This window comes from Podarcis bocagei (assembly GCF_964188305.1).
Source record: "Podarcis bocagei genome assembly, chromosome: 12".
Lineage (NCBI taxonomy): Eukaryota > Metazoa > Chordata > Lepidosauria > Squamata > Lacertidae > Podarcis > Podarcis bocagei.
The window spans coordinates 59636535-59663576 of NC_138137.1; the positions used below are offsets into that span (position 1 = coordinate 59636535).

The 27042-nt window shown below is 50.9% G+C and overlaps 1 protein-coding gene and 1 long non-coding RNA gene across 5 annotated transcripts in view; one reads left to right on the forward strand and one right to left on the reverse strand.

Annotated features, from left to right (window-relative positions):
• DHX30 (DExH-box helicase 30) overlaps positions 1-27042 on the forward strand; it is a 30097-nt gene that overhangs the window by 1873 nt on the left and 1182 nt on the right. The window contains exons 2-20 of one of the 4 annotated variants that reach the window (XM_081163500.1): positions 1893-1947; positions 9020-9037; positions 9529-9659; positions 10430-10540; positions 12661-13019; positions 14416-14539; positions 15726-15875; positions 17291-17443; positions 19376-20197; positions 21388-21466; positions 21657-21761; positions 22054-22229; positions 22347-22553; positions 23903-23984; positions 24282-24475; positions 24563-24722; positions 25763-25920; positions 26564-26671; positions 26788-26923. In XM_081163500.1, coding sequence (XP_081019626.1) covers positions 1920-1947; positions 9020-9037; positions 9529-9659; positions 10430-10540; positions 12661-13019; positions 14416-14539; positions 15726-15875; positions 17291-17443; positions 19376-20197; positions 21388-21466; positions 21657-21761; positions 22054-22229; positions 22347-22553; positions 23903-23984; positions 24282-24475; positions 24563-24722; positions 25763-25920; positions 26564-26671; positions 26788-26923 — 3301 coding nt within the window. In that variant the 5' untranslated portion in view covers positions 1893-1919. Of the gene's footprint in view, positions 1-1892; positions 1948-6894; positions 7085-9019; positions 9038-9528; positions 9660-10429; positions 10541-12660; positions 13020-14415; positions 14540-15725; positions 15876-17290; positions 17444-19375; positions 20198-21387; positions 21467-21656; positions 21762-22053; positions 22230-22346; positions 22554-23902; positions 23985-24281; positions 24476-24562; positions 24723-25762; positions 25921-26563; positions 26672-26787; positions 26924-27042 lie in introns of those variants that run through there. The other 3 variants (XM_081163497.1, XM_081163499.1, XM_081163498.1) reach the window with 3 other exon arrangements.
• Positions 1799-14420, reverse strand: LOC308569741. Its single transcript, XR_014000782.1, has 2 exons — positions 13731-14420; positions 1799-2324 (listed from the first exon to the last, which is right to left on the reverse strand). It is a non-coding gene; the product is annotated as an uncharacterized lncRNA (long non-coding RNA).

The window sequence follows — 27042 nt, forward strand, 5'->3', positions numbered from 1 at the left end:
AACAGTTGTTTTTAAGTGCCCAGCATGTCCTGGGAATGTGTGGGCTTGATTCTGCATCGGCTCTTGGATGGGTTTGCAATGACAAAAGGGTGACATAGAAGAGGGCATTTCAGTGGGTACAGGGTTTTTATGCCTGCATGGCGGCTCTCACCTGCCAAAACTCCTAAATGTCACTGGGACTGGTACATCCTTTGCCTCCACTGATACTGTGATGATCCTGGAAAACATATCTTTTATTTGACTGTTGTATGTGGGAACCCTCAGTGGACCTCCATGCGGTCAGCCTTCCTTGGGCACTATGAGAAAAAACTGAATGGACTAAATGTTGCCCAAACTTGCCCACGTCCTTCTGATCCTCCCAACCAAAGTCCCAAATTGCCATGCCTGTCTTTAGTTATGGAGAACAGCCAGTAAGGATGCTGGCTTATTTATCAGCCTCTGCTCTGGGCCTTTAATAGTGAGTTGATGATGAAGATCAGCCCCAGACAGCATGGCTAGTGGTGAGGGATGATGGGAGTTGTAGTCCAGCAAACGTCTGGTAGGCACCATGCTGGCAACCCCCCCCCCCCCCCTGTTTTCAGGTGGCACTGTTTTTTAATCTTGGTATGTCTTAAAAGGCTTCATCTGCTGGTTTCCTAAAAGTAAAGCTGCAGTTAAAAGTAGAGGAGCAGTCAGGGCAGCCTGGCTTTTTTCAGGTCAGTTGCGATCCCTGCAGCTCATAAAGTCTTTGAATAATTAAGAATGTCTCTTGGGAATATCATGAGGATTTTTCAATCCCTTTGGTTATACTGAATCTTCTTTCATCCTGATAATCAGCACTACTGGTTAGGACCAAACTGTGCTGCCTGGCTTTTCAAACTGTAAATAGCAGCTGGGATGGGGTCAGAACCACAGCAAAGTGGGGAGGCGGGTTTAACACTTTCCTTACACTGAGATACTGCTCTTTCCCCCAATGTTTTCTTTAGCACCAACTAGGAACTTGGGAGGGATTTTCATGGGTATAAATGGGGGATGGGGTTACCAAACACAATAAGCACTGCTGCTTCTAGTTAAAGTTCTAAAAGGGAAATGTGTCACCAAGTTAAACATATTTTTTTTATGTGGAGCTTTGCACTTGGGATGGGGCATGGCTGAGTAGTTGGACATAAGAAAAAAAATCCCAGCATCAATCCCCATCACCTCCCTCTTTAAAGGATCTCTGTAATGAGGAGAGGGAAGTCCACTAGGAATTGAGATGTATGTGCTGAGATGGCGTCCTTGGGCTCCTGCGATTTTGAAAAGACTGGTTTCATAGAAAAACCTCCTCCCAGAAGGTCGTTGAAAGGAAGCTGACAAACCCAGCCAATAAGCCTGACTACATGTGATAATGAGGCATTTGGCTTCCTATCTCCCTCAGAAACACAATATTTACATACAAGTTCTGGTTGGACAGTTGCTTAAAATTTTAGTTACAGGTAGGTAGCTGTTGGTCTGCCGCAGTTGAAACAAAATACCAACTAAGTTTGTTATTGGTATGAGCTTTTGTGTGCATGGCACACTTCTTCAGATACAGTGGTACCTCAGGTTAAGTACTTAATTCGCTCCTGAGGTCTGTTCTTAACCTGAAACTGTTCTTAACCTGAAGTACCACGTTAGCTAATGGGGCCTTCCACTTCTGCTGCGCTGCCGGAGTACAATTTCTGTTCTCATCCTGAAGCAAAGTTCTTAACCCAAGGTACTATTTCTGGGTTAGCAGAGTCTGTAACCTGAAGCGCATGTAACCCGAGGTACCACTGTACTTAGTTGGTCTCTAAGGTGCTACTGGAACGAATTTTTTTATTTTGCTTAAAATTGGTTAGACTCTCCTTGATACATTTCATCTCTCCTATCTCTTCTCCCTCTTGTTTTTCCAGGAACTGGACCATTTTGCTCTGCCAGCGATGTTCTCCCTGAATTCATGTAGAAGAGGTAAGAAGGTAGCTGGCCGGACATAGGGTGGGTCATGGCATGAGGGAATCACGATTTTTGATGACTAGGGGGAAAAGCTCTAGAACTGGTTCTCTTCTCAGTCACACCAGACCTTTGTGAGACTTGAGCTTCCCCCTGTGGCAGTGAATGAAATTTCCAGTCCCTTTCTATTCACACTGGCTTCAGGTCCTCACGCCGAGTTTCTGACAGGGATGGGGAGTCTGGTGCCCTCCAGCTATTGTTGAACTACAACTTCCAGAAGCCAGCATGGCGAATGGTCAGCGATGGTGGGAGTCTGAATCCAGCAACATCTGAAGAGCTTTAGGTTCCTCATCTTTGGCTTACAGCATTGGCTAGGACGTAGTCAGATGTACTACCTAGAAAACGATAAAGAAGTTGTGGGTCATTGTTGAGCTGAAAATCATCTCATGCCTTTGGCTATGAATTGGTCCATGATCCCAGGTGCGTTTTGCAGGTGTTACATCAAAGCTCATTTCAACCAGGCACAACCAAAACATTTGTTACTGTTACTGAAGCTGCCCATGAGCATGTAATTGGCCTCAAGCTAATAATGACACACATTCAACAATTCACATTTTTGCAGATCTCCAGTAGTTAATTTGATAGTGGCCCTTTCCCTCTCTGCGATGATGTGGGTGGCATTCAACTGTCATGGCTTATATAGAACTCACATACCCTGCAAATCCAGTTTTCTGTCCAATCTAGCCTTTACATTGGTTATCCACATTAGATTAGGCTTTGGTGTTCCCCAACCCCCAATCCAATTTGAAATAGGAACGTTCCCCCTTTTTAAACCTCATATATCCCTTTTTCTTAGTTGTGCTGCTTTGCACCACCTTAGTGAGACTGCTGTCCTTGGTGTTGACAACATCTGTACAACATGTTCTCATCTTCTATCATGTTGTCTCTTTCCTCTTTTCCCTAACCAAACTCTCCATTTAGCTCATTACTAGTTTTCCACGCTAGTTGCTCCAGCCATCCGCCATCCTTGTTGTTCTTTCTGAGCTCCTGGCCGTTGATTTTAAAACGAGGTGCTCACGCAGGAATAAAGAATTCCTGGGATTGGCTGAAAGAGAGATGATTACTGTGTCCGCCCGGTGAAGTACTATTATCACCTTTGAAGCCCTTTGGCATAAAGACCCTGCAAATTTTCATCACCAAGAGCAATGCATTCAAGGATTCTTTTCCTAAACGCACACTTGGCTCACTTGTCAGGTGAGTTGGCACGATGATGACATTGGCAGTGGCCGAATCAACTGCAGAACTTGAAAAAGAGACCCCAAGCAGGGCAGGAGTCCTCAGAACAAGGCTAGTGGTTTGTCATGGACTCCATGGTGGTCCTGTGATGGGAGAGGAACACAGCAAAATTACCTTCCTGTCTGCATCAGAAAGGCTCAACCATGGCTGGTTCTTTTGAGACGAGAGTGGCAAGTTATGCCTTTAGCCTGACCTGGCAGGCTGCAGGACAAAATGTAGAAATTAAATGCTGTTAAAATGCTTTTATGTTGCTTAATAAAAAGTTTTGTGACTTCAAATAAGGAGACCGTTTAATTTTTGGCATCTTTCCTACACGTTGCGTGCTCAGAGCTGCAAGCTTTTGTATAGCTGTCCGTGACAAACCACTAGCCAGACTCGTGTAGATGGTTGTCCATCATCTCACCTTTCTCCTTCAGCTCTCTGTTACTGTGCTCTAGCTCTTTCCTCTTCCTGTCAAAGATGGGTTTGCAGCTGCTATTCTTTTCACTGCTGTGTTTTACATACCTGGTTCCTTTCTCTAGAAATACTGTGGAGAGGGAGGAATCCTACTGGTCCATCCTTCCAACCCTGACAGCTGATCCATTCCATGTCCACAGCCTGCTCCCTCCAACTTCTCTCCCTCATATGCCATATTTCTTTAGCCTCACTCTTTGCTCAGTCTCCTTCCACAGACGCAGTTGCCCTCCTTACATAATCCCTCGGGGATAGACCCACCATCTCTTCCCCTGCCCCTAGTAATCACCTGCTTTGGGAAGCTCTCTCACTCCTTTAGCCTTTCCTTCAGTTGTTAGGCTGGGGAAAAGGGCTTCGTTTGCTAGTGTGTGTGCCACCACACGCTGCCACCAAAGTACCTTTTTATGGTGTCTGGGATAAGCAGAGAAGTTCCCCTTTCATTTGTTACTAGGAGCACTAAGGTATAAACTGTCCATGTCACCTGAAAACAGTAATGAGAGCAGAAACACAGGTGCCATTTCAGCTGCACAGCTAGTCCACCCAGCAGTGGCCAAACTGGACCATACCCCTTGCACCTGCACAAGGGAAGCATTGGTTTTCATGCACCAGCAGCGCTTCTGCCAGCATTTGCCAACCTGGTGCCTACCAGACATTTTGCATCAGCCCCGTCATTGTATGGCCTTGCTGACCGGGGCCAATGGCAGTTGTCTACCAGATCTTTTGTACAAACCTGGTTGGCTAAGGCCAGTGCTCACATTCCTGGCAGCCAGGGCTGTCTTAAGTATATCCGGCACCCCGCCGTTTCCCAGAGTTATTGACTTTTGAGGGAAGACGGCGCTGCCGGCGGGGCTGGAGGAGGCGGGCAGTGCTGGTGGCCTCCTCCAGCAGGGAAGAGGCAGAGGCTGGACGCGGCACCTCCCAACTCAGCTGGCCGCTTCGTGCCACGGTAGCCATGGCAAATGGGAGCCTCCGGGCGTGGCATGTGGAGGCAGGTGAAGGTGGCAAGCTGATGCCTGGAGACGCCACGTCCAGCCTCCGGCTCTTCCCTGACGCCCTCCAGAATTTGGCGCCACTAGCCTCTGTGGGTAAGACGCCCCTGCTGGCAGCGTTAACCTGTTCCCCCAACCACATTTATTTGAAATCCAATTAAAGCTATTTAATTAATTTAACAAAATTGATGCACTTGATCCAGTGATACCAGCTTTTCAAAGTCTGGTTGTCACTGACACCCCCGCCGCCTGCTAGCGCCCCCTCCCTGGGTAATCCCTAGGTCTGTCCCCTCCTTTCCATTCCTGTGCAGTGAGGAGAAAGGTGTCTGGCTGCATAACAAGCCACCTTGTGACTACCCTAAAGCACTGGAATTCCTTGTGACTGCTCCCCCATGCTACTTTTCCAGACTCCCACTTGTGTATCTCAACAAAACTCGGTGTTGGTTCTCCCTTCATGTGTGTTACGCATAGCATTGTGGTCTTGTGCTGTGCACTTTGATGTGATACCTTACTTCAGCTTGTGTGACTACAAAGGAACAGACTTCAGCATAGCCTTGCACCCACCAGGTCAAGAGTGTGGTCATGACCCTGCCCTCCAATCCTTGCCCAGTGTCAGTAAGCAGTTGTCGGCTTCTCTCTGTCTGCAGGCTTCTGCAGGTGGGACTTGATTTCCATATGTTGGCATTATTATATGAACTTAGTCATCAGCTTGACAAAGAGCAGAACAGAGCATTGAGGCCATGTTAAGATTGAGAAGCCCCCATTCTTACGTGTTTTTAAATTACCCTTGGATATGATGGGAGTTACTGTGTGTCATGAGACACATTGTTCAAGCTAACTTCCTAATGGGGGAGAGTTGTCTTCATTACGGGTTGAATAGGCACACAGCAGGTAAGTTCAACTGGGCCACGGTCTCTTCATGTCTCCCTGCTTGGAAGAGCTGCTTGTGTACCCATGTTTATAATTTTTTTGCAAAGCACTGGCTCTTTATTTTAAACCAGTTTTTTGTCTTTTGAGCCAATCCAGTGAACTTTTGCTCTAGTAACAAAGCATTCTGGACCAAGGACAATTCCCACTGGATCAGTACCACCTTGCTTCTTGAAGCAAAGCTGTAGCATTCTGAGTTTTCCTGGGCTGTTTAGCAAGCCCCAGCATCATTTGCTCCGTGCTGCCTTGCTTACAAGGCAGCAGCGCTGCGGACAGACAATACATCAAGAAAACAGGCAGACTTTGGCAGAGGCCATTTGTTCACAGAACTGTTGACCCACATTCAAGCTCTTCCTGCGGACCCAACCATGCCAGCAGAGCGGCAGCCATCTGAATTCTTGTACCTCTGCTCTTGACAACCTTTGTTTCTTTTGTCTTTTTGAAAGCCCTGGCTATCTAAAGTGGTTGTGATCTGTGCAGTTTTTGAGAGAAAGCCATGAGGCTTCCAGTTCCCTTCGGAGCAACACTTACATTGTCATTTCAATAGCATAACGGGTGTTTTAAGATCCTACAGGCCTGGAAAATTAGGGGGCTTCACCTTTTAGACTGCAGGTACTGCAGCCCATTATGATGAGGACAGGGACACGAGTGGCGCTGTGGGTTAAACCACAGAGCCTAGGGCTTGCCGATCAGAAGGTCGGTGGTTCGAATCCCTGCGACGGGGTGAGCTCCCATTGCTCAGTCCCTGCTCCTGCCAACCTAGCAGTTCGAAAGTGCAAGTAGATAAATAGGTACCACTCCAGCGGGAAGGTAAACGGCGTTTCCGTGTGCTGCTCTGGTTCGCCAGAAGCTGCTTAGTCCTGCTGGCCACATGACCCGGAAGCTGTACGCCGGCTCCCTCGGCCAATAAAGCGAGATAAGCGCCGCAACCCCAGAGTCGGCCACGACTGGACCTAATGGTCAGGGGTCCCTTTACCTTTACTATGATGAGGACACCCACCAATAAGCCGGGAGAGAGGGGTGAAGGCAGAGGTGAGGCTTGCTGGGCCCACCAAAGCCGCTCCTCAGCTCTTTGCCTAAATCCGAGGGAGCAGCAAGCACCTTTCCCCTGGCTCCGGAGAGGAGGGTCAGGGCCTGGGGTCCTGCTGCTGGGTTGAGTCCGCCTGCCTGCCTGCCTTTGTGACCTCCCTGCGCTTCACTCCGGCGCCCTCCAGGGGGCGCGCCGCGGAAGGCGGAAGCGCCCCTCTGGGCTTGGTGCGCGTGCGCCCCGCTCCTGCGTCGCGGCCGGCGTGCGAGCGTGCCTCCTTCCAAGATGGCGGCGTCCAGCCGGCTCCTGCAGATGCTGCTCGACGGCGCCGCCGGGCCGCTGTGGCGAGCGCAGCCCACGCTGCGTCGCTCGTTGCGGAGGGGCCTGTGCGAGCGCGCGGCCGGCGCGGAGCAGGCGGAGGACGACGACGACGGAGGCGCCGACGGCGACATGGGCCGCCAAGGTGAGCCGGCGCCGCCGGTTGCTGGCTCGCCTTAGGCCGGGTGGCGGCGGTGGGGCAGGGCAGCGGGCGGAGGGAGACTCTCCCCTCAATACCCGGCCTCATGGAAGCGGGGTGGGGGGCTATGGGCGAGGGGCATGAGACCCCCGCGCCGGTGCTCCTGATGGCCTTCCTCCCCGGCCCTTTGAGGGCGCCTCTCCCGCCCGCGCGCCCGCACTTGGAGACGGTGCGGCGCGCTTCTAACGGAGCTGGAGGCGGTCAAGGTCACGCGCCGCACGTGCTCGCATCCCCCCCCCCCTTCCCCCGGCAAGCGAGAAATGAACCTTAAGGTGGCGGGGGGGGGCTTCGCTTCGGCTTCCTAAGCATGGGTAGGCAAACTAAGGCCCGGGGGCCGGATGCAGCCCATTCGCCTTCTCAATCCGTCCGCGGACAGTCAGGGAATCAGCGTGTTTTTACATGAGTAGAATGTGTCCTTTGATTTAAAATGCATCTCTGGGTTATTTGTGGGGCATAGGAATTCGTTCATTTTTTATTTTATTTTTTCAAAATATAGTCCAGCCCCTCACAAGGTTTGAGGGACAGTGGACCGGCCCCTTGCTGAAAAAGTTTGCTGTCCCCTGGCCTAAAGGAAGCAAGGGGCTTCCCTAGGTGTTAGGCCCACCCTACAGGGTGATTTCACTCGCATTCTGTTCTAGAGGGCTCCCCCCACATGGGTGTGGCTTAAAAGAACATCCCATAAGCAGGAAGCACTCTTGGACTTTAGGGGGGCGAGGAGGATCAGGAAGGTGAGCAGACTTTCAGCCGGTACTGTCTTTTACTGGGGCCTCTGAGCTCCAGAACTGGTTTTCAATGCCAAGTAACCTCCTGGAAGGCCAGGGTCGAAGCAGTGGGATCTGTGCTACTGTTTAATTCGCTCTGCTGCTTTGAGTAAATCTGATGCTGTTGTTTAGTGCAAAATCCTTGCAAATATTGGTTTAGCAGGTCTTTACCAGCCCACCTTTTCTCTTAATAAAAAGGATGAGTCGGTGGCATGAGTAAGATGAGATTCTCTGCCACTACAGCACACCACTTAAAGCACAAAGTGCATTTTCAAATATAAAAAATGTTGGGCGTGTGGTGGTGATCTCTGTGATTGTGTTGGTCCATAAGGGGAAACTCCAAAGTCCACAGTGGTGCAGAATATTAATTATGATCAATCAAAATGCCACAGAATTGTGGCAAGCTCTGGAGTTCCCCAAAACTTTTTTTCGAGCAAGCAGGAATTAGGGGGAGGAGGAAACATTTTTTTAAAAAAACTACTGTACTAACATTAGATGGAGGCCAGTCTGTAAACTCTTATCCAAGCTGGTGATTGTAGGCTGATTACAAGCCAGACTTTTGAGTTCTCAGAGATGGGGAGCAACTAATAATTGTGGCGTCACTTTTTCTGACATGTTCTACCGCCAGGTGATGGGCTGCTGGGTGCCTTGCCAGGGTGGATGCAGTTCCCCATCCTGATCTACAAACTGACCTCTTGGCTATGCCGTCAATCTATATATATATTGTACTTTTTATCCTTGTTCCCCTCACCACCTGCTTTGTACAACATTGTGCCTGATGAAGGCTTCTGGAGAACACACCTTTGTTGGTCCCAGCTGTGGATTTTGAAGGTTGTTCTTGTATTTAAACCTAAATTGGTTTTCTATTGAGAACTTCCAAGTTGGGAAATGTCCTGAAATGAATGGCCCCATTGCGGAATTCTTAGTGGGAACTCTCTGCTCTTTGTCAAGGTACCATATTTTATTTTATTTTTTTAAAAAGAAAACCCATAAGCTTCTGTTTTCTGGGAGTTTATGGGGTTGGCGCTGAAGGTACCATAGGGGTATATCCATCTGTTTAAGCTCCACCTTCTCAAACCTTTTTTTGTTCTGGATCTTTTCCTTCTTGCTTTCCTCTTAGATAGGACAATGCAAGGAGGTGAGTCAATTTCACTTTCACTTCTCCTTCGTTGGCAAGTCTAGCTGCTGCCATACCCTCACTCTGTGTGTGTGTGTGTGTGTGTGTGTGTGTGTAGGATTGATCTCTGTTATCTAGATATGGTTTCTATTGAGCTCTTATTGTATGAACACTTTAAAGATGTTTTTGCTGTCTTCAGCTCAAACATCTGAGCTAGCTAAACGCTTGTGCAAGGTGGTTTGAGCATGTGGAGTTCTCAAAGCAGAGGGCCAGTTGATGCAATGCACCTTCACCACACATCAAAAGCTCACTGTGCACCAGTGGTTTGTGTAAATCAGCCCCCAAGAGCAGGTAGCCCTGGGAGTTTTGATAAGACACTGAGTCTGCCGTCTGCAACATTGGACATTGCTGACCTCACATGGATGACAGATGCATTGCATGATTCATTTGTCTTGTGTAGAGTTCTCAGTTTGACAGGAAGTTAATTCTCCCATCCCACAATTTTCTTTCAGATTCAAGAGATTTACTGAAGGAATTTCCCCAGCCTAAAAATTTGCTCAACAGCGTCATTGGAAGAGCTCTTGGCATTTCCCATGCAAGAGACAAGCTGGTGTATATCCACACCAATGGGCCACGGAAAAAGGTAAACTGTCTGCAGCACCTAAAGCAATGGATGGAAGTGGCAGGGAAGCAAGTTCTTGCCCGGTGTTCGAAACTCCCATTTTTCTAGGTGCATTTTGCAATGGAATGTCATTGGCGTGAGCAGTTTCTGAGCTCTGGGCGGAGTACTGTGCCTAAGATTTCAGATTAAAACTGCAGAGTGGAAGGAAAGGAGGACCTTTTTCTGCCTCCCCACTTCCAGCTACCTTCTGAAGACTTGAGAAGAGACCCTCTTAAGAATATTAGGGAGGTGGGCAGGGGAAGGACTAGACCATGTGAACATAATATTTTAGCTCATTCATTTTCAGCTTGGTATTCTTGTTATTTAAAAAGCGCACCTAGACATTCCATTATTGCGCCCATAATTTCGGTTTGAGGTGCCATTTAGCTCCTAGCTTTCCTTTGTGTGAGAGCTTCTTGTGGGCCTAAGATTACGGGTTAACACACTTCCATAACAAGCACACATCATAACTCTAGCAAAGGATCCTAAACCCCTCAGCAGTGTGTATATGAACATACATGAGTGCACAGGTAAGCCCAGGTACACACATGGTAACAGGAGGCTGAATCGGATGAGTGCCATGGCCCTTCACAACTCTACAGTGCTGTGAAAATGTCTCTTAAGGTGAAGTGCATGTGAGGAGAGCTGGTGCTTGCTGTGCGGACTGCTGTGCTCTGTTAAGAAGGCACAGGATGCTCAGAAGCGGCATATATGGGCCGTATGCCTGACCTCTTGCCTTCTTTGTCCTGCAGAAAGTCACTCTGCTCATCAAGTGGCCAAAGAACGTGGAAGTGGAAGGCTACGGGACCAAAAAGATCGACGCTGAGCGGCAGGCTGCAGCCGCTGCTTGCCAGCTCTTCAAGGTGAACGGGGGGGGGGGTGTTGTAAGGGGGGGCATCCTTCCTTTCCTGCCCCTGTCAAAGAGCATCCTCTCACACACTCAGGCCTCACCCTGTGGCCAATTCTTGCTTTCATTTTACCAGCAACATCCTTATATATACACAGACACCTAGTATGATTCCAAAGACCTCTAGGAAGACTTGCCCTCCGGCTGCAGGGGGTTCCCTGAACTTTTTCTGCCATTTTGGGCCTTCCATATCCAGAGCCAGGCAGTGGGCGGTGCTGTAGGATTAAATGGACTTTTGAGAGGTGAGTTGCAGTAGGCAGTTTTGGATTTGCGTTCCTGTAATGGTAGCCGTCCCAAACTTTGGGGGTTCAGCAAGCCAGAAGTGGAAGAGGTGCTGGTCTGTTTGACACCCCACTCCCAAGTTACATTAGAGGAAGGCGGAAGGGAAGTCTTGTTTCCCCACCAGTGCTTCAAATCACATTCAGTGAGTGACAGTTGCTGTCAAAAACTAAGTCAAGCTTCCATGCTGGTCATGCGTGTCAAAGGCACAAATCTCTATTATTATTATTATTATTATTATTATTATTATTATTATTATTATTACACCCTTCATCTGCAGATCTCAGGGAGGTTCATGACATAAAAATTCAATATACGTTATAAAAGTGAGAACTAAAACCAACAAAACAATACCCCCGTCCCCACAAATACATTTAAAAGGGATATAGGATATTAATTCTCATCCCAGGTGTCTCCAGCTTTCTCCTCTGCCTCTCCCCACCCCGTCCTATGGACTGCCATCGCGCCTACAAATTTCTGTGCTGTTTGCAAATCCTGCACAGTATCCTACTTCTGGTGGTCTGCGTGTAAAAATGTGCATTAAATGAATGAATGAATGTGTATGATTACAACCAAACAGCCAGCTCACAGATGTGCATTGTTGCACTATGGCAGCCTTCACTAACCTGGTGCCTTCCGGGTATTTCAATGGGTGGGTTGTGGTCCAAAACATATCGCTGGCACCAGGTTGGCGAAGGCTGCAGCATCAGAAGGAAATGTCAGCAATGGGATGCTAAAACCACGGTGAGCAAGAAACAGGTGCCTTTTTTGTAAAGGGGAGTGGTTTTAAAATGAAGTTATTGATATGGACATAAAAAGTTTATTTCCTCAAATGCTCCTGAACATTGCTGTTTTTACCTATGTCATCTTGAATCCATAAAAAGGTAAAGGGACCCCTGACCGTTAGGTCCAGTTGTGACCGACTCTGGGGTTGCGGCGCTCATCTCGCTTTACTGGCCGAGGGAGCCGGCGTACAGCTTCCGGGTCATGTGGCCAGCATGACTAAGCCGCTTCTGGCAAACCAGAGCAGCGCACGGAAACGCCGTTTACCTTCCCGCTGGAGCGGTACCTATTTATCTACTTGCACTTTGACGTGCTTTAGAACTGTTAGGTTGGCAGGAGCAGGGACCGAGCAACGGGAGCTCACCCCGTTGCAGGGATTCGAACCGCCGACCTTCTGATTGGTAGGTCCTAGGCTCTGTGGTTTAACCCACAGCGCCACCCGCGTCCCTTATCGTGAATCCATGTATCTGTACAAAACAATGTGCCTTTGAAACTGTGCTTTCCACCGCTCCTCTCTTGCCCACCTTCCCTTCCTGCTCCAGAGCCTGAAATGCTCCTCTGCCATGCTCTGGGTCCAGACCAGCCACCTTAACCTGGTACCTTCCAGGTGTTTTGGACCGCAGCTCCCATTAGCCCAAGCGTCCCATGGCCGCCCTGACTGCACCTGATGGTGATTGCAGCCTGAAAGAACTGCAGTATCCCAGTTTGCAGAAGGCTCTGCTAGTCAGCCATCTTACTCCCCTTCTCCTTGTCCTTGCTGAAATCTGAGACATTGCATCCAGACCATGCAACCATAGACCCCCAATTCGGTCCTTCGTTGCTCTCCCTGACATTGGCAGGTGAAAGAACCAGCTTGCAAGTGGCGATGACTGCAGTTGCCGGTCATTGGGGCAGTCCTGGGCTAGCTGAACTAAGAAGTCCGGCTTCTTTCTGATGCAGCTTTTGAGTGGTTTAAAACACCCTTTTCTTCCCCCCTTCCAGCCACCTTGACCGCCTTTCCTTTCCTCTGCACAGGGCTGGGGTCTGCTGGGTCCCCGAAACGAGCTCTTTGATGCCGCAAAGTACCGCATCCTTGCTGAGCAGCTGGGCTGCCCCGATGAGCGGTGGTACTCAGAGGGCAGCCGGTGGCGCTCCAAGTCCGGGCCGTCTCTGGCCGACCTCTCGACCTGCTGGAGGAGGATGGAGCCTAGCGAGCCCATCCAGTCCCTGGAGCACAACAGGCTCCCCAAACCCATCCGGAAGGAGGAGCTGGAAGAAGGGGAGCTGGAAGAGGGGGAGCTGGAGGAAGGGGAGCTGGAGGAAGACACCATCGACGTCTCCGATTACTTGTCCATGGCGCATCCAGGGGCCCGCACCCCACCCAGAGACATGAGGTAGGAGAACCTGAAGGGCATGGGCCTTTCATGCACACATGGCATCAGCACGGGGTCGCGCCTTTGTGTGCTGGCATGGCCCTGGAGACAGCGTTGGGTCTGGGAAATCCTCCAGGCCCTTTCTTAGCTGTATTTACACACTGCCAGATTTTTTGGGGGTGGGGGTAGGGCTCAAACTAGTTTACAAAAAGAAAGATAGAATAAAATTACCAAGAAGTAAAATTAACAGCAATAATTTAGGACTTCGGAAAAGTTAAAATAGCAGTAGATTAAAAACAGGTTAATGCTCGCATCACTTTTCCGAATATCTGGGTAGGCCTGCCTAAACAGGAGTTTTTAGTAGGTGCCGAAAAAAGTACAGTGAAGGAGCCTGCCTGGTATCAATAGGCAGGGAGTTCCAAAGTGCGGGTGCCGCTATACTAAAAGATCGAGTTCTTGCAGATGCGGAATGGGCATTTTACGGCATCTGTAGTAGTGCCAGTTCTGCCAATCACAGCAGGAAGACGATCTCAGGAGATGAACTGGTCCCACGGTTGTTAAGGGCTTTATATGCTAAGTGTAGCACTTTGAACCTGAGCTGGTAGCAAATCAGCAACCGTTGCAGCTCTGTAGTTCCACCAGTCCATAGTGTATTCGTTTTACATGTGTGTGCCTAATCCTCAGGTGACATGAGGAGCAGTCAGTTTACCGCCCCCTTCCTGCGTGCCTCACCTGCTGGTCTGAGCTGTGCTTCTCCTGCCTGCAAATGCAGCCTCCTCCTTCCCCTTCCTGCTCGGGTGTGGTGTGTGGAGGGAGGGAGGGAGGAGCTGGCTGATCCTGGCCACGTTCTGGAATGCCACAGGGGTTCTGGAGCCAGTGTGATGCAAACAATTTCCAGAGCACAGAACAGCATTGCCTTTGGGAGCAAGAAGCACCTTCTAGTTCACCAATCCGGCTCAAACGTGTCTCCATCTGTTAGGAACGTCAGCTCTCCTGTTTTACGTTTCTTAGAGGCTAGTGGGGAAGGAACGGAGGTCTTTTCCTGGTAGCTGTGTAAAGAAAACGGAAAGCCAGGAAGACACGTTTCTGCCTTGGAAGTGGCGTGTCCAAGTGTGGCTGTCCATGGTCAGGGAGAGGGCACCCTTTTTTTGTGGCTTCTAGCCCCCCTCAAATTCTACTTCCCCCCGTATTAGTGTCCTGAACAAATACTCCAAGCCATACTTGGCAGTTCATAATAAAACGGGGGAATAATCTATTTGATGCACCGTTGCATAAATCCTGTATCTCCCAGCCGCTCTTTAGTGGGTGGGCAGGTGTAGCTCTGAAGGCAAGACGGATGCCAGCTGATGGAGGCCCCATGGCAACCTTTAGAACGAGAGGACCTAGCAGCCGCCTTCTCTTCCCTCTCCTGCTGCAGGGACGGCTTCTCTCTCGAGATGACGGATGACAACACAGCCCTCCGGGCTCTGACCCAGTTTCCTCTGCCCAAGAACCTCCTGGCCCAGGTGATCCAGATTGCCACTTCTTCGTCCACAGTCAAGGTGAGTTGGAGAGGGTCACGTCGGCCAACGACACATAGGAAGGAGGGTGGCAGGTTTCTTTGGAGTGGCTCTTCTTAAAGCAGCCCCCAGGTGACTTTAGCCAGTGAGCCAAGCCACATAAACTGCAGGAAAAAAGCAGAATCTGTAGAGTTCCCAGCTAATTTCTGCCCCTAAGGAAAGTCCTCCAAGCGAGCTTCCCCCTATCTCTGTCTTGGCTCGCTACTGAATAGTCCAGCCTTTGCCAACCTGGTGCCCTCCAGCAGTTTTGGACAGCAGCTTCCATCAGCTGCAGCCACCACAGCCATGCTCCTGCCAGGCTGGCTGATGGGAGCCGGAGTCCAAAAGGGAACCAGATCAGCAAAACCTGGAAAAGTCGTTTTCAGGATGTTCCATAGTTGTCACCTCTCCCCTTCAGAACCAGGGTGCTTACATGATGCTGCCATTACCTGGATGTTTCGCTCTTTATTGCCTCCAATTGTGCTTTGCTTTTAAATTGTTCTGTGCAGTAAGTGTGATTGCATGTTACATTGGGGTTTGCTTCCAAGGGTTCCACATGTACACAAAGCCTGGAAGCCTGGGGGATGTTTGCACGAGATCTCGTGGGAACTTAGATGCCGCCATGAAATCTCAACATGAACATCCCAGAGTTGGCACCCTTCCTGATCTGGGCTCTCTCTGCCCCCCCCCCCCAAGGAGAGAGATTAAAAGAACTTTGCACACCAGGTACCCCTAAGCGGATCCAGTGTGCAGTTAACTTTTAAGCTCTCCATTTTGCTTGGATTTAACTTGTGCAATTTCAAACCAGCCTTCCTTTCAATTGCACATAGTTGAAACTCTACAAGTTAAATGTGCGTAAGATGCGATCGTGCTGTATTTTGTAAGTCTCCTTTGAGACGTTTGTGTGAAGAAGCTAACGATCTTAATTGATAATGACACAATACGGAAAGAATATGCAGCAGCAGCAGACCTCAGTCTGGCACTTCCTAGTCCTTTAGGCAGCTAGTGGGGGGGGGTTGCTGTAGTGCCGCCTTAACAGCCATGACTGTTAAAGGTTAGCCTCTTCCAATGTCCTTTGGGAGCAGCTGAGTGGTCTCTGCTTCTCTGTGAGTTGGAGAAAAGAAGGCAGCACACATTGGGAGGTAGTGGGGGCAACTCCCGCTGACCCCTTCTCTTTTGCCTCGCACAGGAGTACATGCAGTTCCGGACGGTGGGCACCAAGACCAAGATCTGCAAGCTGACCCTGCGGTGGCCCTGCCCCATGACCTTTGCCGCCAAGGGGCGTCGCAAGGTGGAGGCAGAGAACAAAGCGGCTGCTCTGGCCTGCCAGAAGCTGAAGGTGAGACTTGGGGCTCCACTCATTCCTTTGTTATTTTATTTGTACGCCGCTCTTCCACAAAAAGAACCTGCCCAAAGTGACTGACAACCAAGAAAACTGGAATCAAAGCGTTTCAAAATCAAACGGTGCAAAAACAATTTCGTGGTAAGACAGCGCCAAATAGCAAATAACCCCCCAAAAAAACCAAAAAACACAACACAACATTTCAGTACAGTGGTATCTCGAGTTACAGATGCTTCAGGTTACAGACTCCGCTAACCTAGAAATAGTACCTTGGGCTAAGAACTTTGCTTCAGGATGAGAACAGAAATTGCACAGTGGCAGAAATGGGAGGCCCCATTAGCTAAAGTGGTGCTTCAGGTTAAAAACAGTTTCAGGTTAAGAACAGACCTCCGGAACGAATTAAGTTCTTAACCCAAGGTACCACTGTACTATAAATATGACAAGAATGCATTACACTTCCCGACAGTAGCCAAAATAACAAGAGAGCTTAGCTGTTCCACCTTGGTCGTAGAAGCACCCCTCCCATGATGATTCTCACAACCCCTGTCCAGCAGCAGCTTCTTAAAAGCCTTTTAAGTGCAGGACGGGGGGGGGGGGACTAGCTGGAAACACCTTCCATGATGATGTTCCTCCCCTAGTGCTTCCCACTGAAGGCGCTGGGCCACAAATGACCCCTGCCAGCCAGTCTCCTTTCCAGACCAAGGATTCCTGTCCCCGAGGCGGCCTTTTTCCCAGTCTCCCTGCCCAGACGAGTCTCTTCCCCCACTTGGAGACCCTCCTAGGCCAGAGGTCTGCAACCTTTAAGACAAAAAGAGCCACTTGGACCCGTTTCCGAAGAAAAAAAAACTGGGAGCCGCAAAGCTAGTCATTATAAAAATAACTTTTTTGTCACTTTTTTATTATTTCTTTGTTTAACCCCTCAGAATTACTCCTCCTCATAGAAATAAACATTAAATTAACAAAATAAAAAAATTCCTTCCAGTAGCACCTTAAAGACCAACTAAGTTAGTTCTTGGTATGAGCTTTCATGTGCATGCACACTTCTTCAGATACACTCAGTTACCTTTTTTTGTTTGTGTGTTCTTCACTCCCCTTCAAAACAGTGACCAGCGTACATGCCCCCTTTCAATGCAGTGACCAGCGTACGTGCCCCTTACAATGTAGCGGGCGGGCGGGCAGGAAGGTGACATCGGGACGGTGCGTGACTAACGCACGCACCACCCCCATGCGACATCACAGCCAGTACAGCGCCCGCCACAGTGGGGAGTGTCGGGGCGCACAATGCGCCTCCTCCCCTCGCTAGTATCCGCCCCGGAGCCGCAACAAAGGTGTAAAAGAGCCACATGCGGCTCCGGAGCCGCGGGTTGCAGACCCCTGGCCTAGGTTGACGCACCCTCCTTCCTCCCTTCCAGAGCCTGGGCCTGGTGGACAAGAACAACAACCCCCTGAGCCACGCCATGTACAACATGACTTCCCTCCGGGAGCTGGGCGAGAACCAGCGGAAGCCCTGCCACATCAAGGTCCCCGAGGCCACGCTGCGCAAGATCGAGAACTACCTGAACCATGTAAGCCTTCCCTTATTTCAAAGAAAGTGGGCTGGAGCTTGGGTTCCCAACTAGAACCAGTTGTGGGGAACTGGGAGCCGCAGAACGTGGAACTCCTGTCTCCAACTGGCAGAAGCAGCTGAAGAACTCTTGCCTTGGCTACTTGTTACCTGTATGTTCTCCTCCTTCCCTCTCCCCACATCATTGGCTGAGTGGCTGTGATGTCATGGAATGTTTGAAAGCGATCTAGCTGCTTGGGGTGAACGTATTGGGAGATGTTTCCTAAGAGCGCAATTTTGAGGAGTGAGATAAAAGGTCAGTTTGGGACTTGGGATAGGAGAACAGCTTCCCCCAGGACCCTGGGCTGAGGAAGGGCTGTGGGGCTCATGGACCAGGGGCCTGTTTAAAAACATTGTGAGCATTGTGGAGGCTTGGAGGTGCAAGGAAAGCTAGTTTCACATTTCTATGGATTTACAGTCATAGGGAAAAGAAAGTGCACCCTCTTTGCAATAATTTGTTCCTTAATAGGTCTTAAAATTAGGTGACTACAACCTCAGATGAGCAACAACATATGACATATTACACCGTATCATGATAAAGATGTTAAAGATGGCGCCGAGGTAAGACGCGCTTGTCAGAGCTCTCTTCAGTTATATGTTGGGGCTCCTACTACTTTTTAAACTTTTAAAAGCTGGAATCGTAAGGTGTACTTGGTTTTTCACACACGGCTTTTCCATTTTGGCTTTATTTCTGTTAAATAAATAATGAGACGCTGCAATACACCATGTGTTGTTGTTCATCTGAGGTTGTATTTACCTATTTTAAGACCTGCAAAGGAACAGATGGTTGTTACTATGTCTCCATATGCAAAACCACAGAATTAAAAGAGGGTGCACTTTCTTTTTCCCGTGACTGTAGCTGAACTCCAGATTTCTGCTGTTCCAGCTTTCTCCACCTGGAGGATATTTTTCCCCACTCAGAGCTGCCTCTTAAGCATCCTCATTGGTTTCTGCATCTGCTTTGCTGTACAGATCTTATCCTTCTTGAGATAACCTTGCCAAGTAGATGACTAACATTCCAAAGAACCAAATTTTAAGAGCAGGCAGCCTGAGGCCCTTGAGTAATTTCGTAGCCAACCCAGCACTGAAATTCAGTTCTTTGGTCGGGACGGTAGTTTTACTTTGGTTAACAATGGAGTAGACTGAACTTGGAAGCAAGACAAAAGCACACTAAGATGTCAGGCCAATGTAACTTTCAATCATGGGAGTGGTCCCTACTTGCAAATCAGTAGTCAATAGTAAAAAAAACTAATCCATTCAAAAGTATGTATTCTGACAAGGATTACAAACTCAAATAAATATTACAAACTCCATGACGAATCTAACTATGCACTAATATGAACTTATCTCTGCTCATAAACTCTTACCTTTAATTCTGTAACAAATTATCATGTTATACATATTTTTATGAGTTTGAGTTTGTAATCTCTGTTAGAGTTTGTAATCTCTATTTGAGTTGGGAATCCTTGTCAGAATACATACTTTTGAATGGATTAGTTTTTTGTTACTACTGACTGCTGATTTGTGAGTAGGAACCACTCCCACTGTTGAAACTTACATTGGCCTGAGTTCTTGGTGTGCTTTTGTCTTGGTATATTTAATAACGTGAACTTGGAAGCAGACTTCACCCTCGCACGGGTTCTGCAGCAGTCAGAGGGCAAGGCAAACTGCTCCCTTCCCAAGGGGCTTTCCCCCTCTCCTCCCCCCACCCCAATACTCCTGCCTGTTATTAATCCACCACGGTTTCTCCCTAGGAAGCCTAGGGCTTCCTCCATAGCCGAGAGCCATAATGCTTAAGCAGTTGCTGTCATCGCAGCTGTCATTTGGCTCGCCGAAGTAGGCAACAAAGGCCTAACGCTGAAGAAAAGGCCACTTTTTCTCTCCTCCTTCTCAGTATCCAGTGGACACCCAGGAATCCAGGCCGCGCCTGGCTGACGACATGATGAACTTGAGCAAGGAGTCGGGCACCCTCAGCGACGCCATCACAGGCAAGAGTTACATCCCCATGTCAGAGTCGGAGGAAGTTCGCCACAGCCAGAATCTCCTGGCTCTCTGGAAGCGGAGGGGCAGCTCCTGGCAGGAGACCCAGCCTCTGCCCGTGGACTCGCACCGGGAAGCCATCCTCTCGGCCATAGAGCAGAACCCGGTGGTGGTGATTGCCGGGGACACGGGGTGCGGGAAGACCACCCGCATCCCCCAGCTGATGCTGGAGCACTACATCCTGGACGGGCGCGGCGCCCAGTGCAACATGGTCATCACGCAGCCCCGGCGAATCAGCGCCATTTCGGTGGCGCAGCGCGTGGCGCAGGAGCTGGGCTCCAGCATGCGGAAGAACGTGGGCTACCAGGTGCGGCTGGAGAGCAAGCCGCCGGCCCGGGGTGGAGCGCTGCTCTTCTGCACCGTGGGCATCCTGCTGCGGAAGCTTCAGGGCAACCCCCGCCTGGAGGGCGTCAGCCACATCGTGGTGGACGAGGTGCATGAGCGCGACGTCAACACCGACTTCCTGCTCATCCTGCTCAAGGGCGTCCAGAAGCAGAACCCCGGCCTCCGGCTGGTGCTGATGAGCGCCACGGGGGACAACCAGCGCTTCTCGCAGTACTTTGGGGACTGCCCCGTGGTCAAGGTGCCGGGCTTCATGTATCCTGTCAAGGAGTACTACCTGGAGGAGATCATGGCCATGCTGGGGCGACACAGGCACCGGCACTACGAGATCAAGGTGAGCCAAGCACACGCACACTCCCCCCCCCCCAACGTGGCAGGCAGTGCTGTGTCACACGTGCGCATGCGCTCTGTGCATCGTTACGAGGTCCTCTGCAGCGCTGGGGACTGATGGACTAGCTGGAGGGTACCAGGTTGGCAAAGGGTGTAGCTGCACCCTTTTGAGTGCCCTTGCTTCTGCCTGTGTCGCCGTTGCGGTGTTTTGATAATTGTGTGTCAGTACCTGAGGAGCATTCCTTCACCCCCTTGTTCCCCAACAGGGAGAGGTTGTGGTCCGTTTGGGAAAGCTCAGTGACGTGTGCTTTGCATGCAGAAGGTCCCAGCTTCAGTCCCCAATGGCATGTCCAGTCCTGCCTGAAACCCGGAGAGCTGCTGCCAATCAGTGTAGGCAGTTCCACACTGGGTGAACCTGTTGTTTGACTTGTCATCAGGCAGAGCTCCCTGTTTCTAGTATGCAAAAAGGCTTTAGCCCCACGCTAGAGCATCTGTTTTGCAGGCAGAAGGTCTCAGGTTTAATTCCCGGCAGGATTTGGAGACAGGCTTGCCTGAAACTCTGGAGAGCTGCTTCCAGTCAGTGTAGGCAATACTGAGCTAAGTGGACTAATGGTCCAACTTGGTATTGACACAGTTTCCTAAGTGAGTGGGCAGCAGAGAAAGGAGGGAGACACATAAAGCCTTGCAGAAGCCCGCCTGCCCACCCCCCCAAAACCTGGACCCAGCCCTGCTAGGTGGTGTTTCAACAAGGTGTGGTTGAAAATGCACATTGGGTTGTATGCAGAGGCCTTCTTCAAATGCAGGACTGCATTCCCCAGTTTCCCCCTGCAAGGGGAGCCATGTTCATTGATACCATATGAGGCTATCCCACAGTCCCACTCACTGTGCTTTTATTTCTGGAACAGCCTTCACTGATGACCTGGCACCCACCAGGTATCTAGGACTACAGTTCCCACTGGCCCCAACATCATAGGTCTGCACTGGCTGGTGGTGTTGGGATTTCCATGGCCCCCGGTGGTCTGCACCAACATAAGGCATCACCAGGTGTTCCCCTGACAGTTGTTTCCATGCAGCTGCTTGCTTTGAGGAGTGCCTGGAGTTCTCCTGCACCTGGGCACACTTGGCTTTGTGCTCTCACTGTCTCTCTGCAGCACCTCCTGGCAGATATTCACTGTGCCTCTTTTTATCCCTCAGCAATCAGACGAGGAGTGCGTCCTTGACCTTGAGCTGATCACTGACCTCATTCTGCAGATTGATGCCCACGGAGAGCCAGGTAAGTGGTGGCCATCTACCTTGCGCCCTCCCTCTCTGCCCTGGTGGATCAGAGGGTCTGGCATGCTTTTGCTGCAAGTGAGACAGTTCGACAGTTCCCTCCCTCCATGCCACCCTGAGCTACCAGGTGGAAAGGTAGGGTGCAGATAACTTCACGGTCATGTGTGACTCTCAGTCTCTGTTGGTTGCAGGTGGGATCCTCTGTTTCCTCCCCGGCTGGCAGGAGATCAAAGGAGTTCAGCAGCGGCTCCTGGAGAGCCTTGGAGCTCATAATAGCCGTTACCTTGTCTTACCAGGTGAGAGGGGGGCATTGCTCTGTTTCTCGCCTCACTGTGGGGTTTGTGGGAGGTGGTGGCTGTCCGCTGCAGAAAGCCTAGAGCAGGGGTAGCTGCCATGGTGCCCTCTGGATGTGGTTGAACTACAGCTCCCATCATCCTTTAGCACCCAACCAGGATGGCTGCTGGGAGTTGTAGTCCAACAGCTACAGGACATCAAGCAGACGACCCCGGCCTAGATTGCTGTGATGCTCCTGTTGGAGGGAACGGGGGACAGGTGCTCACAGGTGTTGTTTCTCCCCACCCTCGCCAGTTCATTCCAACATCCCAATGATGGACCAGCAGAGCATCTTCCCACGCCCCCCTCCCGGCGTGCGCAAGATCGTCCTGGCCACCAACATTGCTGAGACCTCCATCACCATCAACGACATCGTGCACGTTGTGGACAGCGGGACTCACAAGGAGGAGCGCTACGATCTCAAGACCAAGGTTTGTCTGGGCCGCGGTTGTCTTGGGTGAGGCTGTGACAAGCTCAGAAGCGAGTTTGATCTGGCGTGGGGAGCGCGGGCCTCAGGGTATGGGATGGTGACACACCTCTCCCCCCAGGTCTCGTGCCTGGAGACCGTCTGGGTGTCCAAGTCCAACGTCATCCAGAGGCGAGGGCGTGCTGGGCGCTGCCAGTCGGGCTTTGCCTACCATCTCTTCCCGCGCAGCCGCCTGGACAGGATGCCCACCTTCCAAGTGCCTGAGATCCTCCGCACGCCCCTCGAGAACCTGGTGGTCCAGGCCAAGATCCACATGCCCGAGAAAACGGTAAGGAGAGGCCCTCCCAGCTACAGAGCCTCCAAAGATCCTCTTCAGGGCAGGCTCCCCTTTCCTGGGCTTATTCTAATGAGCAGACAGAGCTAAGCTTACGTGGTGCCTGAAAAACATGTCCCAAAAGGCCCGTAGCCTTTGTCTGAGCAGGGTTTTCCACTGTTGGAGTTGCTTAATACTCAGACTGTGGAACTCGCTGCCACAAGAAGCAGAGATTGCCATCATCTTGGGGCGGCTTTAAAACAGGATTAGGCAAATTCCTGGAGGAGGAGAGATGGCTGTGGATGGTTCCTAGCCAGGATGTCTCTGCTCTTCCTCCACAGCTGGAGGCAGCAATGCTTTTGAATTCCAGTTGCTGGAAACCACAAGCAGAGAGAGGGCTCTTGCACCTATGTCCTGCTTCTAGACTTACAACAGGCATCTGTTCTGCTAGGGAGACCAGGATGCTGGACTAGATGGGTCCAGGTTGACAAAGAGCGCATTGCACTTGGTTAAAAAAAACAAAACCAGGGTCAAGAAGAAGAGTTAGCATATTTATGTCTCCTGGGTCCTGGTCTCCCCCTCTTTTTCTTTTCTTCTCATCTCCCTCCCCCTGCCCTAGATGGTCCCAGTTGTAGTGTGGGGTTTTGACTGCAGGCTGGCCATGTTTTTCCCTTATTGAGAATTTTAGCCATCTACAGGATTTGTAAGCTGCGGACACAGAACCAAGGCTGGGTTGATTTTCTGGTTCTGAGTTTTAAGGCTGTAGCCACAAGGCATTGCTGAGCAATCAAGCCAGCCGTTTGTGCAACCCAGCTTTTGCCAACCTAGTGCCCTTCAGCTGTTTTCGGATTGCAGCTCCCATCAGCCCAAGAATCACAGAGGCATTTACTGTACAGTGGTGCCTCGCAAGACGAAATTAATTCGTTCCGCAATTTTTGCCGTCTAGCGAATTTTTCGTCTTGCGAAGCACGGTTTAAACGGCTTAACAAAGTCGCAAGACGTTTTCGTCTTGCGAAGCAAGCCCATAGGGAAATTCGTCTTGCGAGGCAAATCGCGGACGAAAAAACCTTTCGTCTAGCGAGTTTTTTGTCTTGCGAGGCATTCGTCTTGCGGGGCACTACTGTATAAGATTTGGAGTCATCAACATCACCTTGGCGAATGCTGGGCAGGCCGAAGCACTGAGAACCCAGAGAGGCTTTGAACATAGCTCTTATCTGCTTGACCTTCTTGCTGTCCTTGGAGGAATGTTCAGAACTGGAACAGACCTGTAGGGTGTCAAGAGCCCCCTTCCCCAGTCCAGTCCAGTGCCCCTTTCCACTCAGCTGGTCTTCATACTGTATACTCTGTGTTGCTTTTGACTGCAGGCTGTTGAGTTCCTCTCCAAAGCCCTGGACAGCCCTGACATCAAAGCTGTGGATGAAGCAGTCATCCTTTTGCAAGAGATTGGTGAGTATCCGGGGAGGCTGGCCGGGAAGTGGGTTGCTGGTAGGAACACAGGAAGCGGCTTTTATAGACCAAGCTTATTGGCATTCCAGAGTTTCAGACAGGAGATGTTCCCAGCTCTATCATGCCAGGGATTGAACCTATAGTTCATGCTTGACTGCAGTCTTTCCACGTACTGCTGGGTCTGCTGCTGCTGTTGTCATCTTGGGACCACTGAGGTTGCCAAGCCAACACAGAAAGCAGCGCCCTCCCCTCTCCTAGCCAGCCCTTCCAAGCGCTCCTCTGCTGCCCCCCTTTCAGGTGTGCTGGACCACAGGGAGGCCTTGACCACTCTGGGCAAGCGCCTGGCTCAGATCTCCACCGATCCCCGTCTGGCTAAGGCCATCGTGCTTGCTTCCATCTTCCGCTGCATCCAGCCGCTCCTGGTCATTGTCTCCTGCCTCACGAGGGACCCCTTCAGCAGCAGCTTGCAGAACCGCACTGAGGTGGACAAGGTGAGGAGCCAGTGTTGTCAGTGCTTGTGTGGGGAGGCGGAAGAATCAAAGGTGCACATGAACACCCCATTGTTCCATGTTTCCTAGGCCAAGGCCATCCTGAGCCGAGAGAGCGGCAGCGACCACCTGGCTTTTGTGCGGGCAGTGGCCGGCTGGGAGGACATCCTCCGGCGCAGGGATAGCCGAGCTCGCGACAACTACCTGCAGGATTACCTGCTGTATGCGCCCAGCCTGCGATTCATCAATGGTAAGCAGAACAGGCCGTGCCCAGGGATACAGGAAGCTGCCTTGTACCAAGTCAGAATCATTGCTCCGTCTAGCTCAGTATTAGTCAATTCAACAGCCTGGCACACACTCTTTTCAGAGTGGAGATGTTGGGGCTGCTGGAAGTTTCTTGAATACAGCTCCCATCATTCCTAGCCATTGGCTAACACTCGCTGGGGCTGATGGGGGTTGGAGTCCAGCAGCGTCTGGAGAGACCCACAGGCTCCCCATTCAAGCTTTACTCAGGTTAAGCATCAGCCCTGGCTTCTCACGGACTTTGTTCTCCTGGCATGGATCCCCGTTGTTATCAAGGAGCCTGAACCTAGAGAAATTCTGCCTGCTTCTGAAGGTGGAGACCAGGGTCGTTGTTCTGGAGCCAGAATGGAATATTTAACAGGGCTCTGTATGTGGAAGGGAAGAAAGCCACAGACCCCAGATTTCTCTTTTTGCCAGTACAGTGGACGCTCGGGTTGCAAATGTGATCCGTGCGGGAGGCATGTTCACAACCCACAGCGTTGTGCGCATGCACAAAGTGCTGAAACCTGGAAGTAACCCATTCTGGTACTTCTGGGTTTCGGTGCGCCTGTAACCCGAAAATGCGCGACCTGAAGCGTCTGTAACCCGAGGTATGACTATACTGCCCTGTTAAGAATCTTGTTGCAGCTCCCTTCCAAATCCCCTTCTGCCAACGTGGACAGAGAAGACCAAGAGGGAAGCCCAGGCTGAATTTGTACCCGGCACTCTAAGAACATAAGGAGAGCCTGCTAGATCAGGCCAATAACCCATCTAGTCTAGCATCCTCTTCTCACGGTGGCCAAGCAGACACCTCTGCGAAACCTTTGCAAGCAGGTTTCAGTCACAAGAGCCCTCTTTCTTCCTGTGGTTTCCAGCAACTGGTATTCAGAGGCATTGCTGCCTTTCCCTGGAGGCAGAGCCGAGGCATCCTGGCTAGGAGCCATTGACAGCTCTCTCCTGCACAGTTATGTGGAGCCTGACGCTGAGCTTTGCCTCTGCCCCCCACAGGCCTGGTGAAGCAGTTCTCGGAGAACCTCTACGAGGCCTACCTGGTGCCAACCCCCTCAGACTGCCTCTTGCCCTCGTCTGTGTGCAACCAATACAGTGAGGAGGAGGAGCTGGTGAAGGGCGTCCTGATGGCTGGGCTTTACCCCAATCTCATCCAGGTAAGAGGCCCACTTCCCCTTCCATACTCTCTGCGGGTGAAACAACAGTGGGGAAGGGTTCCCTTTCCTTGGGTGAGAATTTTGATGGATTCTCTCAAGTTTCTCTGGGTTTTGGAGCAGCAGACAAGGCAGAACGGGGGGGGGGGGGTTATGCGCGCACTCCTGAAGCATGCAGAGGCCGGGAACAAAACCCCTGCACAAAATGACCACCATCTTTATTATGCACAATTTAAAACAACTTGCGACCATAAAAAATAACATGGATCCTAAAAACGTACACCTCAAGCTTCGAAAGCATTCGCTGGAAGCTGTGTAACGAAGGTACCAGACACATCTCTGTGAGCGAGGGGGCTATGGGGCCGCCACCCCTTCGAGCCACTGAGACGGAGGAACTGGAACTACCAACAGGGCCTCCTCTATCGATCTCAGCACCCAAGAGCATCCGTAGGGAAGCAGGTGGTCTTTCGGGTATTTGGGGCCTGAGTCATTCAGGGCTTTGAACACTGTTATGTACGTAAAACATAATGAGCAGTACGTAATAAGCAGCAGTGTCAAATCATTCCTCTTGCCAACCCAGCAATCGACTCTTAGCCAGGCTTGTCTTGCTAATCCATCCCTCTTTTTTGCCCACTCCTCTTCCCAGGTCAGGCAAGGCAAAGTGACCAGGCAGGGCAAGTTCAAGCCCAACAGCTACACGTACCGGACCAAGGCTGGGACCGTCCTCCTGCACAAGTCAACGATCAACAGGCAAGTGGGCCGGGTGCCGCCCAGGCCGGCGGGTGCTTATGACCTGGTGGGGAGGGATGGAGGGAGGGCAGTGGCAGCAGGCCAGGTGTGAGACAGCCCCTTCCTCTTTACCACAGGGAGACCTCCAAGCTCTACAGCCGCTGGCTGACGTACTTCATGGCGGTCAAGTCCAACGGCGGGGTGTTTGTGCGTGACTCCTCACAGGTGCACCCCCTGGCCGTGCTGCTCATGACGGATACGGACATCCATGTGCGGGGTGAGTTCCGCGTTCTCACAACCTCCAGTTTCCGCTTTTGCTGCTGCTTCAGGGATCAACAGCAGTTGGTTTAAGCGAAGGGCTGTAGCTCAGCGGGAGAGTGTCTGCCTTGCATGCAG